Below are 16462 nucleotides of genomic sequence, written 5' to 3'. Positions count from 1 at the left end.
ATCATTTAAGGAACAATGTTCTTCTGTGGGAATTTCAGTGCTTCAGCATAATGTTTGAAACAACCAAAAGGAGTTCCCACAAATGCTGAACACTTGTTGGCTGCTTTTCCTTCACTCTGCGGTCCAACTCATCCCAAACCATCTCAATTGGGTTTAGGTTGGGTGATTGTGGAGGCCAGGTAATCTGATGCAACACTCCATCACACAGCCTGGAGGTGTGTGTTGGGTCATTGTCCTGTTGAAAAACAAATGATAGTCGCCCCTGATGGGATGTCGTATTGTTGCAGAATGTTGTGTTAGCCATGTTGGTTAAGTGCCTTAAATTCAAAATAAATCACAAACAGGCTCACAAGCAAAGCACCATCACACCTTCTCCTCCATGCTTCACGGTGAGAACCACACATGCAGAGATCATCCGTTCACCTTCTCTACGTCATAAAGGTTGGAACCCAGAATCTCAAATTTGGAGTCTTCAGACGAAAGGACCGATTTTTCACAAGTCTAATGTCCATTGCTCGTGTTTCTTGGCCCAAGCAAATGTTTTCTCATTGGTGTCCTTTAGTAGTGGTTTCTTTGCAGAAATTCAACCATGAAGTCTTGACTCACGCAGTCTCCTCTGAACAGTTGATGTTGAGAAGTCTGTTACTTGAACTCTGAAGCATTTATTTGGGCTGCATTCTGAGGTGCATTTAATTGCTGCTTTCTGAGGCTGGTAACTCTAATGAACTTATCCTCTGCAGCAGGGGTAACTCGGGGCCGTCCTTTCCTGTGGCGGTCCTCATGAGAGCCAGTTTCATCATAGCGCAATGCTGCAAGGAAAACGCAGTGCTCCATTGCAAATGGATTTTGGTACACCAGAAGTACATCCAACTCGCTGTCTGTGTGATCGAGGCGTTTAGGTTAGATACACACAGACCGCATGAGAGGGGAATGTACATAAAACAATGATGGGAGGGAGACTGAGGCAGTGAAATTATGCCTTATCTACTTTGAAGAACTAGTGAAATGTTTTTGTCAGACTGCTCTGCAACGTACTTAGGCAGGCTAGCTAAATAAATAGAAGGACCAAAGACAGTAAATTATGGGGAGCAGATACTGTTACACGATGAGACGATGACTTTAAAGAATTAAAAAATAATAAAGTAATCAAATTTAAAAAATAATGTAATTATATACACAACTGAAATCTTTTATTTCATAGTAATTAATTTTTTAAAATTGATGTCTACCCATTGGGGACCTGACAGACAATGGACTATTTTAATTGTTTTGGTAAATGAATGTTCACCATTTTTGGCTTTTAGAGTTTTTTTTTAATGGAAATTCCAATCATAGTAATGCCATTATATCATAATGTATTAATTTGATTTATTATCGAAACCAAAATCGAAAACGTGGCAATTTTTTGATAGTCGAACTGTAACGGAACCAACCTTTAAAAAGCGCTAATCGCTCAGCACTACTGTGGTGCCACGAGTGTGTGTGTTCAGCATGCATGTGTGTGTATAGGGAGGGTGGGCATGAGGATGTGTTGCCATGGCACCCCGCTGAGCAGTACCTCACTAAAATAGCATACTAAGAAAAAAAACAGGATAACAGTCTATTTTGAATGTGGAACCACAGGGTGAGACTATTGACATACCTTGTATTATTTCCCGTGGAAGAAAAACTGCGTTGCATGGCTGTTTTTAATTAATGACTACAGAGTTTTTTTCAGGAAGTGAAAAGTTGAGGTTTCTGGGCGAAAGGGGGTTATTGAGAGACTGACTGTAGTGTCAGCTGTGTCTGGTGGGTTTCTCAGTAATTTTCTATCATGTCGTGTCCCTAAAAAACTCCAATGAGGTTCCTTGTACGTACTATACAAGACACATGATGTACAGTTGAAGTCAGAAGTTTACATACACTTAGGTTGGAGTCATTAAAACTTGTTTTTCAACCCCTCCACAAATTTCTTGTTAACAAACTATAGTTTTGGCCAGTCGGTTAGGACATCTACTTTGTGCATGACACAAGTAAATTTTCCAACAATTGTTTACAGACCGATTTTATTTAACTTATAATTCACTGTATCACAATTCCAGTGGGTGAGGCAACATCTCAAGACATCAGTCAGGAAGTTAAAGCTTGGTCGCATATTGGTCTTTCGAATGTACAATGACCCCAAGCATACTTCCAAAGTTGTGGCAAAATGGCTTAAGGGCAACAAAGTCCAGGCATTGGAGTGGCCATCAAAAAAGCCCTGACCTCAATCCAATAGAACATTTGTGGGCAGAACTGCGAGCAAGGAGGCCTACAAACCTGACTCAGTTACACCAGCTCTGTCAGGAGGAATGGGCCAAAATTCACCCAATTTAATGTGGGAAGATTGTGGAAGGCTGCCCGAAACATTTTACACCGGTTAAACAATTTAAAGGCAATGCTACCAAATACTAATTGAGTGTATGTAAACTTCTGACCCACTGGGAATGTGATGAAATAACGAAAAGCTGAAATAAATAATTTTCTGCTGTTATTCTGACATGTCACATTCTTAAAATAAAGTGGTGATCCTAACTGACCTAAGACAGGGAATCTTTACTTGGATTAAATGTCAGGAATGATGAAAAACTGAGTTTAAATGTATTTGGCTGAGGTGCATGTAAACTTCCGACTTCAACTGTATATCTGGGTATTGGGTCACATATACTGCACTTGCTACGAAAGCTGGTATAGTGACATTAAATCATTGTAGTTATGTCACCTGATCTGACATATTAGTTATATATCACTCGCGGAAGTTGGTTTGCTGCAGTATGCTGTTTTGAAATGTAACCCAAATGCAATCCACCAGTATCCAGACATGTTATTGTTCTAATTCCATTGTTTGATTTTTGTCAACATTTCCTTTACACTTCCTGGATATCTTGCATCACAGGATCCGAGCAACATAACAGACTATTACTGGCAACCATTCAAACCATGCAGCAATGCTTTCTCTTTCTTACTAGGCCGTGCTCTCATCTTTATGTACAGGAGTAGAATTCCTTGAATTTTTTTGTTTCTGTGCAACTCCTTTTTCCTTCTCTTTTTTGTGCTCAGGAGTGTCACTGAAGTGGGAAGACTGGGAAAACGAGAGGACTAGAGGAGAAAGATGGAGCCCATATCTTTAGATGGGGCTGCAACGGTGGAGGAGCTGGTGGAAGCGTGCATCCAAGCCTTCGGTCAGTCTCTTTATTTACCTACGAGCACTCAAATATACCTGCCACTCAATGTCGAAATTAGGGCTCTCGAACCCTGTTCCTGGAGAGCTACACTCCTTTTAGGTTTTTGCTCCAACCCTAATCTAGCGCCCCCGATTCTAATAATAATCAGTTTGTTGGTAAGATTAACCAGATTAGTTCAAACTGAGGTTGGTGTGACAACCTACATGAGGCTCTCTAGCAACAGGGTTTGAGGGGCCTGGTCTGAGTAAACAACCCAATCCTTTTTGCGTTCACAATAACATTTTATTTCCAGGAACGGATTGCAAGGAGAAGAACGTTTCTAGGAATAGATGGCAATTTCCCATATGTCCATGCGCCACCATAAATGGCCAATATTGTCAGTCTCAAATCAACAGGAATTGGTTGTCTTATTTGCAGAAACACTTCAGTCGTTTTTTGTCCGACTGCTCTTTCTGTGTAAAGGGACACAAAAAGGGCCGTTGTGTGACGAGGGTGCGTCTGTCCTCTTTCAGATGAGAAGGGCACTTTGAAGGACCCCTCCGTAGTGCGCATGTTCCTCATGATGCACCCGTGGTACCTCCCGTCCACCGACATGGCTAAGAAACTACTGCTCAAGTATCCTTCGCCATCAGGCATCTGCTTATGGCTCACCAGGTGTTGACAGCTACCGTAAGAACAACACATATACTATTTAACCCTAAAAGCACCCACAAGCACCGAGTACACCAAACATTAAGAACACCTTCTTAATATTGAGTTGTACCGGCTCCCTTTGGACAGAACAGCCTCAATTCGTTGGGGCGTGGACTCTACGAGGTGTCGAAATGCGTTCCACAGGGACGCTGGCCCATGTTGACTCCAATGCTTCCCACAGATGTCTGGGTGTCCCATGGATGGTGGACCATTTTTGGTACACACAGGAAACTGTTGAGCGTGGAAAAACCCAACAGCTATGCAGTTCTTGACACAAACCGATGCTCCTGGCACCTACTACCATACTCTGTTCAAAGGCACTTAAATCTTTTGTCTTGCCAATTCACCCTCTGATTGGCACGCATACACAACAATTAATGTCCCAATTGTCTCAATGCTTAAAAATCCTTCTTTAACCTGTCTCCTCCCCTTCATCTACACTGATTGGAAGTGGATTTAACAAGTGACATCAATAAGAGATCATAGCTTTCACCTGGATTCACCTGGTCAGTGTATGTCATAGAAAGAGCAAGTGCTCATAATGCTTTGTGTACTCAGTGTATTTTTTTTGTTTAAATGCACCAAGTGTCATTTTTGGTAAAGAATTACAAACAGGAACACTTTGTATTTGTTAACCTTTTATAACACAAGAAAATGGTTTGAATCCCCCAAAATCAGCATATATTTTAAAATGTTCACACGTTATAGTGAAATTGTAGGTTTCAAAATAAATGTTTTTATATGTTTTTTTTCATCCTTAGCCTCTTGCTATGGATATTTATCCGTTATTCATTCAAATGTTGTGCTTCTGTGATTCTCGGAGGCTGAGAAATTGGCAATAGAGCTAATCTGAGCGAATAAGATGGCCACCGATATGGCCATTCTTATATGCAAAATGTGCAAAGGTGCCATCAGACTTTTGGCTCTAACTTTGGAATGCTCTGGGCTATCGACTCAGTTTCAATTGCTTCTGAAAGATGAGACTCAACTTGGTATATAGACTGATTGACATTTTTAGATATTTTTTTGTTGTTATAGTGTCTGTCCCCCAACATCTGGGGTGGTTCCATATCTATCTTTTCAGGGTACATACCTCGGTGCCATATTTGGTGCTTTTATCACAAAGTTTACAATTGAGTCCACATGTTCAGCTTAGCTGTGTATACCATTCTTCTATTTGCATAAAAATTGTGGTAAATTGTTTTTGTCTGTACCTAGTTGCTTGACAAAGTCCTACGATTTCTGAAGGATCTTTATAACCCCTTGGAGTCAAAATGGACCCCCGTTGGTGCTTTTAGGGCTAAGGTGTGAGCGAATGGAATGGAAAGGTGTAAGTTGGATGGAATATTCTCAGTGTGCAAAACTGGTTGCAATTAAGTGTTTTGTGACGCCACGTCTGATTGTTAAAGGATGTTTCTGAAATGTCCGTGTAGATGTTTTATGTACCTTAACAGTCGATCAGATCGCAGGAGGAGAGCTGTTCTGCTGAACGCAGGACAAGAATCTGCCACCTGGTGAAGTAAGACACATTTGTAATTTACTTTTGTTATTTGCTTGTGGATGTCTCTTTATTGCTTTATCACTCACTTTGTCTCGGTTTCTCTCTTTCTCTTTCTTTCCCTAACTACCTCTTTCTCTCTCCCTCTCCTTCCGCTCTAACTCTTTCTCCCCTCCAATCTAGGTACTGGATTTCGGAGTTCCCGGCAGAGTTCAATCTGAACCCAGAACTGGCAGAGCAGATTAAAGACCTCAAGGACCTATTGACCACTGAGGGGAACGAGCGCCAGAGTCAGCTCATCGACATCGACAGTGTGTAAGTGTCCCTCTTCAACAGTGATTTCTCCCTCCAACAGCCTCCACTGGTGTGACTGTCCCTATTCTACACTACAGTGTGTAGTCGGTGTGTCCTTGGCTGCATTGTGTATGTGTTTATTTGCAGTTCAAATTGGTCACATACACATGATTAGCAGATGTTATTGCGGGTGTAGTGAAATGTTTGTGCTTCTAGCTCCGACAGTGCAGTAATATCTAACAAATTACACAACATATACCCAATACACACATCTCAGTAGGAATGAATTAAGACTATATACATATGGATGAGCAATGTCCGAGCGGAACGGACTAAGATGCAGTAGAATGGTATAGAAAACAGTATATACATATGAGATGAGTAATGCCAGATTTGTAAACATTATTAAAGTGACTAGTGTTCCATTCCTTAAAGTGGCCAGTGATTTCTAGTCTATGCCTATAGGCAGCCGCCTCTGTGCTAGTGATGGCTGATTAACAGTCTGATGGCCTTGAGATAGAAGCTGTTTTTCAGTCTCTCGGTCCCAGCTTTGATGCACCTGTACTGACCTCACCTTCTGGATGATAGTGGGGTGAACAGGCAGTGGTTCGGGTGGTTGATGTCTTTGATCTTTTTGGCCTTCCTGTGACATCGGGTGCTGTAGGTGTCCTGGAGGGCAGGTAGTTTGCCCCTGGTAATGTGATGTGCAGACCGCACCACCCTACGAAGAGCCTTGCGGGCGGTGCAGTTGTCGTACCAGGCAGTGATACAGCCCGACAGGATGCTTTCAATTGTGCATCTGTAAAAACTTGAGGGGTTTAAGTGACAAACCAAATTTCTTTAGCTTCCTGAGGTTGACGAGGCTCTGTTGTGCTTTCTTCACCACACTGTCTGTGTGGGTGGTCCATTTCAGTTTGTCAGTGATGTGTAAGCAAGCCTACTACTGTTGTGTCGTCTGCAAACTTGATGATTGAGTTGGAGGCGTGCTTGGCCACACAGTCATGGGTGATCGGGGAGTACAGGAAAGGGCTGAGAACGCACCCTTGTGGGGCCCCAGTGTTGAGGATCAGCGGACAGGAGGTGATGTTTCCTACCTTCACCACCTGGGGGCGGCCCGTCTGGAAGTCCAGGTCCCAGTTTCACCGGGCGGGGCGGTAAGCAAATTGAGGGTGGTCTAGGGTGGCAAGTAAGGTAATGGTGATATGATCCTTGACTAGTCTCTCAAAGCACTTCATGATGACAATTGAGTGCTATAGTCATTAAGTGATAGTCATTAAGTTCAGTTACTTTTGCCTTCTTGGGTACAGGAACAATGGTGGCCATATTGAAGCATGTGGAGGCGGCACACTGGGATAGGGAGAGATCGAATATGCCCGTAAACAAACCAGCCAGCTGGTCTGCGCGTGCTCTGAGGACGCGGCTAGGGATGCCGTCTGGGCCGGCAGCCCTGCGAGGCATAACACGCTTAAATGTTTTACTCACGTCGGCCACGGAGAAGGACAGCCCACAGTCCTTGGTAGTGGGCCGCGTCTGTGTGTTTTCCTCAGCCTTTGTGTCTCCATGCTGCATTACATGGCTCATTCTTAGGCCCGAGGCTGGGACCTTATGTGACAGAGCTCCTAAATGACCTGTCCTATTTCCTTTGTCAGTCTGTCTGACCCTGGTCTCACTAGTGGGTTGTTATACAGCACTTTCTTGGGACAGTGGAGTTTCATAAATGTCTGTTAAGAGTTTTCTATATTTTATTGCATCTTCTATACTGTCTTCTTCCCTCCGTTCCACATCCATCACAGTCGTAGTTTCAGGCCCCGATTGTAGAGACTAAGGCAGCATGCTATATTTTGTTAGCCTGGAATGCAAACTGAATATCTCTCTCACATTTGACAAACATATTGAAACAGAGCAATTTTTCAGTTTGGATTCCAGGTTTCAGTTTTACAGTGCTTTGCAAAAGTATTCAGACCCTTTGGGTTTCTTCACATTGTATTGTTACAAAGTAGGATTAAAATCGATTTAATTGACCTTTTTTTTTGTCAACAATATACACAAAATATGTATTTTTTAAAGATGAATATAAAATGACAAAAATATATAGTAATTGTCTAAGTATTCAGCCCTTTGTTTAGTCAAGCCTAAAGTACTTCAGGAGTTAAATTTGTCTTAACAAATCACATAAAAAGTTACATGGACTCACTCTGTGTGAAATAAGTTTTTTTTTAAATTACATGATTTTTAAATGACTAACCCTTCCTCTGTCCCCCATACATACAACATTTGTATGGTCCCTCAGTCAAGTATTGAATTTTAAGCACAGATTCAACTCCATAGACCAGGGAGATTTTCAAAGGCAGTGATTGGTAGATGGGTAACCATAACCAATCATACATTGAATATCTCTTTAAGTATGGTCTAGTACATTGTGTATTGAACCACCCAGACATGTCAAAGATATAGCCGTCCTTCTGAACTGAGCCACAGGGCAAGAATGAAACTGCTCAGGAAGGCCCGTTGTTGATTTTTAAACGGCTACAGAGTTCAATGGCTGTGATGGGAGAGAACGACGGATGAATCAATATTGTAGTGACTGTACAGTGAAAGAACATAAATATACAAAATAAAAATATTCCAAAACATGCATCTTGTATGTAACAATTCACTAAAGTAATACTGAAAAAAAAAACATGGCAAAATACACTTTTTGGCCTACGTTTGGGGCAAATCCAACTCAACGCATCACAGAGTAACTGCATGGTGGTGGCTGCGTCATGGTATGGGTATGCTTGACATCGGCAAATACTGGGGAGTTTTTCAGGATAAAAAAACAACCTGGTTCAGTCTGCTTTACACCAGACACTGGAAGACGAAAGCACCTTTCAGCAGGATAATAGCCTACAACACAAGGCCAAATCTACATTGGAGTTGCTGACCAAGAATACTGTGAATGTTCCTGAGTGGCCAAGTTACAGTGTTGTCTTAAATCTGCTTGCAAATCTATGGCAAGGCTTCAACATTGCTGTCTAGCCATGATCCCCAACATCTTGATAGAGCTTGAAGAATTTTGAAAAGAATGATAGGCAAATATTGTACAACCCAGGTGTGTGAAGTTCTTAGCGACTCACAGCTGTAATTGCTGTCAAGGTGTTTTATAACTCAGGGAAGGGAACACTAATGCAACGACTATTATATTTATATATATTTTTTATATTCGTAAAAAAACAAAATTTTTCTTCCATTTTGACATCTAGAGTATTTTGTGTAAATTTGTTGACAAAAAAATTACGATTAAATCAATTTCTAATCCCACTTTGTAACACAAAATGTGAAGAAATATGGGTTGCACCCCCCATTTTGCCCTCAAAACCCGCCTTAGTTCGTCAGGGCATGGACTCTACAAAATTTTGAAAGCGTTCCACAGGGATGCTGGCCCATGTTGACTCCAAAGCTCACCCAGTGTTGTCCTATGGGTGGTGGACCATTCTTGATGCACACGGGAAACTGTTGAGTGTGAAAACCCAGAAGCTTTGCAGTTCTAGACACACTCCAACCGGTGCGCCTGGCACCTACTACCACACCCCGTTTAAAGGCACTTTAATGTTTTGTCTCGCCCATTCACCCTCTGAATGGCACACCCACACAATCCTTGTCCCTAAGTGGATTTATCAAGTGACACCAATAGCTTTCACCTGGTCAGCCTGTCATGGAAAGAGCAGGTGTTCATAATGGTTTGTATACTCAGTGCATGTACTTGGGGCCCAGACATGGTATTGTGTGCTTTTTGTCCCTCTTAGACCGTCGTACAAATGGAAGCGTCAGGTGACCCAGCGGCAACCCTCTATGTCCAAGAAGAGGAAGATGTCTCTGCTGTTTGACCACCTGGACTCCTGTGAGCTGGCCACACACCTCACCTACCTGGAGTACAAGTCATTCTGCAAGATACTGGTAGGTGGGGCTATGGGGAAGCAGAGCTGCCTGTCCAACAGATCTGGGTTCATAGTAATGGTTTACTTTCAAATACTTGCGCTTGATTGACCTTCCCTGGTACAGCATAACTAATGGAATACCTCGTCCACCTGTCACTCAAGGCAGGCTTAATTAAGCAGGTCTGCTGTCCAAACTGCCTTTGCATTGCTCATTCAACATGGGACTAACAGTACCAGTCAAATGTTTCGACACACCTACACATACCCTTATTATTCTACAATGAGAACATAGAAAAAAACTTGAATGAGAAGGTGTGTGTAAACTTTTGACTGGTGCTGGATGTTGACTTAAATGTGGGCGTAACTGCTTTTGTATGCCCACTTAATCCATGACATTTCTCTGGCCCCTCCCCCTCCAGTTCCAGGACTACCACAGCTTTGTGATGCATGGCTGCACGGTGGACAACCCCATCCTGGAGCGCTTTATCACCCTGTTCAACAGTGTGTCTCAGTGGATCCAGCTGATGGTGCTCAGCAAGCCCACCGCCCCCCAGAGGGCTGCTGTCATCTCCCACTTCATCAGGGTGGCTCAGGTACGTCGGCTGGGACAGATTGGTGTTGGAATTGTCCCAGTTATTTCATTTGTTCTGAGGGATGCTCTTAACCCGCGTGCCAGTCTGTTTGGCCTATCATGTCAATCACTCGTCACTCGTTGTCATGTTTGGCTTGACGATAACAGCAGTGGAGTTGGCAAGAGCACAAGCAGATCTGGGACCAGGCCAGTAGGCTCTACCTCGAGGTCATAAACAAATGTCACCGGTTAATATTAGACAGTAAATGTCACTGGTTAACTTTAGGCAAATAATCCCAGTTGGTTATGGTTAGGTGAAAGGGGTTTGGAATGTTGTAAAGCCTTGTGTTAGCAGTTGAGATGAGACGGGGGAGTTTTGTCACGGAGAGGAAAGGGATGGAGATGCAGATATGGACAGATATTGGATACATGCCAAACTAACCTTAAGAAGAAAAAAAAAACACGGTTCCACCTTCAGGTATTATGAACTGTGTTCGTAGACAGTTACTGCCTGTTATTCCTTACAGAAATTATACAAGTGTGTTTATCAGTAGTGCTATTCTCCCAGTACTACTATTACCAGTGGGTGTCCCTGATAACACAAGAGAGGCTATATTTGGATTTGTTAAAGAAGAATGTTTGGAGTGTGTCTCCCCATTCCCCAATGCCACTCTCTCCTCCCCAAAACAAACTCTTCATGATTTATTCACTGACAACCCGGCAGGCTCCCAACCCCCCTCTCTCCCCACCCTTTTAACCCTCCTCTGCCAAATATGCCCAAGTTCAAATAGCCCAGCTGGGTGCTAGCTAGCTGGTTTAGCACCCCGTTTTCTAAATAACACGCTTCCCAAAATGTGTAGAATGAAGGATTTCTCTCTCTCAATTATTTTTGGATTGTGACAGGAGAAAATGACGGCCAAATATATATACCCGCCTAAAAGTTGAGTGGGTGTATTTTCCAAAGCTGTGATCCTGCTCCAATACATCCCAGGGAGGGGTCACCTCCCGCTCTCCTTCCCGCTCTCTCTTTCCTCTTTCACCCCTACCTCTCTTACTCCCTCTCTGCTCATCCCTTCCAAATATAATTAGCTCTTTCCCATTCACCTTCTGATTCGCTCAGTGTTTCACCTGAAGTAGGCCCTTTTTCTCTGCAGTCTATCTCACCCTTCTTTTCTCTGCTGTCTCTCCGCCTAATGTCTCTGCGCAAATCCATTGTCTTTTTTTACCCGTACGCCCCCTTTGATTTGTCATCATAATGCTTAACCTCATTTCCCATCACACATCAGATATTGTATACGTCAGTCATTATGTAGTTACTTACAATGCCTTCACACGCACACAGCAGTAATATAGTACATTACTCATCCCACACAGTGGAACGCTTCGGGCATATCGACAGGATACCCTGATTATTCCCTGTGTTATCGAAACCTGTCACTGTTAGTCAGTGGGCTTTATACAGCAGTTTAGTAGAGCCTCCATCGTGCCACTCTGCCATAACGCTTTGCCCATTGATCGGAGTGACCGGGCAGGTATTTGAGCTTAACCAAATGATGCCCGCTGGCAGTCGTCCTTAAACAGAAGTATGTCTGCAACTGTGACACAATGATTAGAATGTGTGCTGTGCTGCCTAATGTTTGAATGGTATTATTAGACGAGACTGCAATATTCTAGTTTAGCGCAAACAGTGCAGCTTATTGCTTGAGGTTTGTGTGTGTGTGTGGGGGTTAGCTGGTGTGTGTATATGTGCGTGTGTATGTGTGACCTTCCCTGGATTTGAGTTATCGTCTGCCTTTGTGTGCCTCCAATTTCATCCAATCCTCTGTTTCCCTCAAAGAGAAAATAGTCTCTCCCTATATCACTGTTTTATAACTTGCTTGCTCCTCTCCCTCTGGCTCCTTGTCAATCGTTCCGTCTCCCTCTTCTCCTCTGTCTCTCTTGAATCCTTGTTGGCACCGGCTCTTACACCCACACGTTGGCTTCTCTTCTTCCTCCATTTCTCTCACCCCTCACTCGCTCTCAATGTTTCTCTCACCCAGTGCCTCATGTCCCTCTCTGTGAATCTTTGATATTTCTTTCCCTCTCTCTCTCTCTCTCTTCTCTTCCTCTCTCTCTCCTCTTCTCTTCTCTCTTCTCTTCTCTTCTCTTCTCTCTTCTCTTCTCTTCTCTTCTCTTCTCTTCTCTTCTCTTCTCTTTCTCTGTCTCTCTCTGTCTCTCTGTCTCTTATAGCTCTTCTCTGTCTCTTATAGCTCTTCTCTTTCTCAGCCCTAGGTTAGTTAATCACTTGGAGTTCAGGTAGGTTTCTGAGCTTAGCAAACAAAGGAAAGTAGGAGGGGTGCTTCAACAGGAAAGACCAGGATTGTATTTTCTCCTTATCCCCCTCTGCATCTTCTTCTTCTCTCTCCGATAGAAACTGCTCCAGCTTCAGAACTTCAACACTCTGATGGCGGTGGTGGGGGGGCTCAGTAACAGCTCTATATCTCGCCTCAAAGACACCCAGTCACACATCAGCAACGAGACCAACAAGGTGAAATGACTATTCTCATCTCACACCTTATGTACACGCTATGTTGTCACTCTTCGAATAGCCTGGTGTCACCACCACAATTACTGACATTAGCTCACATCCTAAAACAGAAAGGATTAGTTTAGATAACAGCCGGGAGAGATCAGGGCTATTTGTCAGTTACATGGAAGGGATTGGAAGAGTTATTTCAACTGCCGCACAATGTTAATCCACACATGTTTCCCTCCCCCTCTTAACCAATCCTTCCTCTCCTCTTTCAATCATCCCCCCCCCCCGGTCCCCTCCAGGTGTTCAACAGCCTGATCGAGTTAGTGACGTCTTGTGGTAACTACAGCCAGTACCGCCGCCGCTTCTCAGAGTGCACAGGCTTCCGCTTCCCCATCCTGGGCGTGCACCTCAAGGACCTGATTGCCGTGCATGTGGCGCTGTCCGACTGGGCTGACCCGGGCAAGAGCAGGGTCAACCTGGCGAAGTGTCAACAGCTGTATGCCATCCTCCAGGAGCTGGCGCTGATCCAGACCACACCACCCACCATTGATTCCAACACTGACCTGCTCAATCTACTCACGGTTAGTGAAACATACAGTACCAGTCAAAAGCTTTCTTTTTTTATTTTCTACATTGTAGAATAATACTGAATTCATCAAAACTATGAAAGAACACATATGGACTCATGTAGTAAAACAAAACAAGTGTTAAATAAATCAAAATATATTTTTGTATATTCGGTTCTTCAAAGTAGCCCCCCTTTGCCTTGATGACAGCGTTGCACACTCTTGGCATTCTCTCAACCAGCTTGGAATGCTGTAATGCTTTTTCAACAGTCTTGTTGGCTGCTTTTCTTTCACTCTGCAGTCCGACTCATCCCAAACATCCCGAATTGGGCTGAGGTCAGGTGATTGTAGAGCCCAGGTCATCTGATGCAGCACTCCATCTCTCTCATTCTTGGTCAAATAGCCCTTACAATAGCCCTTACACACTGGAGGTGTGTTGGGTCATTGTTCTGTTGAAAAACAAATGATAGTCCCACTAAGCGCAAACCAGATGGGATGGCGTATCGCTGCATAATTATGTTGTAGCCATGCTGGTTAAGTGTGCCTTGAATTCTAAATAAATCACTGACCGCGTCACCAGCAAAGCACCCCCACACCATCACACCTCCTTCTCCATGCTTCAGGGTGGGAACTACACATGCAGAGATCATCCATTCTTGTTCTCGGTGTCTCACAAAGACACGGCGGTTGGAACCAAAAATCTCACATTTGGAGTCTTCAGACCAAAGGACAGATTGCCACTGGTCTAATGACCATTACTCGTGTTTCTTGGCCCAAGCATGTCTCTTCGTATTATTGGTGTCCTTTAGTAGTGGTTTCTTTGCAGCAATTTGACCATGAAGGCCTGATTCCCGCAGTGTCCTCTGAACAGTTGATGTGTCTGTTACTTGAACTCTCTGAAGCAAGTATTTGGGCTGTAATTTCTGAGGCTGGCAACTCTAACGAACTTATCCTCAGCAGCAGAGGTAACTCTGGGTCTTCCTTTCCTGTGGCGGTCATCATGAGAGCCAGTTTCATATCAAATAAAAAGAAATTGTCACATACACATGTTTAACAGATGTTAATGCGAGTGTAGCGAAATGCTTGTGCTTCTAGTTCCGACAATGCAGTAATAACCAATGAGTAATCTAACCTACACATTCCACAACTACTACCTTATACACACAAGTGTAAAGGGATAAAGAATATGTACATAAAGATATATGAATGAGTGATGGTACAGAACGGCATAGGCAAGATGCAGTAGATGGTATCGAGTACAGTATATACATATGAGATGAGTAATGTAAACAAAGTGGCATAGTTTAAAGTGGCTAGTGATACATGTATTACATAAAGATGCAGTAGATTATATAGAGTACAGTATATACATATACATATGAGATGGGTAATGTAGGGTATGTAAACATTATAATAACATTAACATTATATTAATTATATCATCATAGTGCTTGATGGTTTTTGCGACTGCGCTTGAAGAAACGTTCCAAGTTCTTGATGTTCCTGATAGACTGACCTTCCTGTCTAAAAGTAAGGATGGACTGTCATTTCTATTTTCTTCTTTAAGCTGTTCTTGCCATTTTATATGGACTTGGTATTTTACCAAATAGGGCTCTCTTCTGTATACCACCCCTACCTTGTCCCAACACAACTGATTGGCTCAAATGCGTTAAGAAGGAAACAAATTCCACAGCTACTTTTAACAAGGCACACCTGTTAATTGAAATGCATTCCAGGTGACTACCTCATGAAGTTGGTTGAGAATGCCAAGAGTGTGCAAAGCTGTCATCAAGGCAAAGGGTGGCTACTTTGAAGAAAAAATATATTTTGATTTCACACTTTTTTTTCTCGTTACATGATTAATATGACAACATGCAACAATTTCAAAGATTTTACAGAGTTACACTTCATGTCAGGGAATCAGTCTATTGAAATGCATGAATTAAGATCTCACATGACTGGGAATACAGATATGCATCTGTTGGTCACAGATGCCTTTAAAAAAAAAAGTAGGTGCGTGGATATGAAAACCATTCAGTGTCTGGTGTGACCACCATTTGCCTCATGCAGCAATAAAAAAAATCTCCTTCGCAAAGAGTTGATCAAGATATTGATTGTGGCCTGTGGAATGTTGTCCCACTAGTCTTCAATGGCTGTGCGAAGTTGCTGGATATTGGCGGGAACTGGAACACGCTGTCGTACACGTTGCTCCAGAGCATCCCAAACATGCTCAATGGGTGACATGTCTGAGTATGCAGGCCATGGAAAAACTGGGACATTTTCAGCTTTCATGAACTGTGTACATGAGGTGATGGCGGCGGATGAATGGTATAATGGCCTTCAGGATCTTGTCACGGTATCTCTGTGCATTCAAATTGCCATCGATAAAATGCAATTGTGTTTGCTGTCCGTAGCTTATGCCTGCCCATAATAACCGCACCGCCACCATGGGGGCACTCTGTTCACAACGTTGACATCAGCAAACCGCTGGCCCACACAAAGCCATACGCGCTGTCTGCCATCTGCCCGGTACAGTTGAAACTGGGATTCATCTGTGAAGAGCACCCTTCTCCAACATGCCAGTGGCCCTCGAAGTTGAGCATTTTCCCTCTGAAGTCAGTTACGATGCCGAACTGCAGTCAGGTCAAGACCCTGGTGAGGACGATGAGCACGCGGATGAGCTTCCCTGAGACGGTTTCTGACAGTTTGTGCAAAAATTATTCAGTTGTGCAAACCCACAGTTTCATCAGCTGCCCGGGTGACGGGTCTCAGACGATCCCGCAGGTGAAGCCGGATGTGGAGGTCCTGGACTGATGCGGTTACACGGGGTCTGTGGTTGTGAGGCCGGTTGGACATACTGCCAAATTTGCTAAAATGACGTTATGCTTATGGTAGAGATTCAACATTCAAGAACTCTGGTGGACATTCCTGAAGTCAGCATGCCAATTGCAAGCTCCCTCACAATTTGAGACATATGTGGCATTGTGTTGTGTGGCAAAACTACACATTTTAGTGGCCCTTTATTGTCCTATATATATATATATATTTTTTTTTATATATATATATATATAATATATATATAAAAAATATATATATTCATTCCTACTTAAATGTGTGTGTATTGGGTATATGTTGTGTAATTTGTTGGATATTACTTGTTAGACATTACTGCACTGTCGGAGCTAGAAGCACAAGCATTTTG

General features: G+C 43.1%; 1 protein-coding gene across 4 annotated transcripts in view; it reads left to right on the top strand.

Annotated features, from left to right (window-relative positions):
- LOC109906582 (RAS guanyl-releasing protein 2) overlaps window positions 1–16462 on the top strand; it is an 81771-nt gene that overhangs the window by 37924 nt on the left and 27385 nt on the right. For all 4 annotated transcript variants that reach the window (XR_004203397.1, XM_031792171.1, XM_020504341.2 and 1 more), the window contains 8 exons: window positions 3079–3200; window positions 3716–3818; window positions 5359–5415; window positions 5578–5709; window positions 9477–9627; window positions 10028–10201; window positions 12590–12706; window positions 12994–13275. Coding sequence is in view for 3 of the 4 variants with exons in the window: in XM_031792171.1 (XP_031648031.1) it covers window positions 3131–3200; window positions 3716–3818; window positions 5359–5415; window positions 5578–5709; window positions 9477–9627; window positions 10028–10201; window positions 12590–12706; window positions 12994–13275 (1086 nt within the window). In the remaining variant the exon portion in view is untranslated. The remainder of the gene's footprint in view (window positions 1–3078; window positions 3201–3715; window positions 3819–5358; window positions 5416–5577; window positions 5710–9476; window positions 9628–10027; window positions 10202–12589; window positions 12707–12993; window positions 13276–16462) is intronic.

Source organism: Oncorhynchus kisutch, linkage group LG16 (assembly GCF_002021735.2).
Source record: "Oncorhynchus kisutch isolate 150728-3 linkage group LG16, Okis_V2, whole genome shotgun sequence".
NCBI classification, from domain to species: Eukaryota; Metazoa; Chordata; class Actinopteri; order Salmoniformes; family Salmonidae; genus Oncorhynchus; species Oncorhynchus kisutch.
This window is presented reverse-complemented; position numbering and strand designations above follow the sequence as displayed.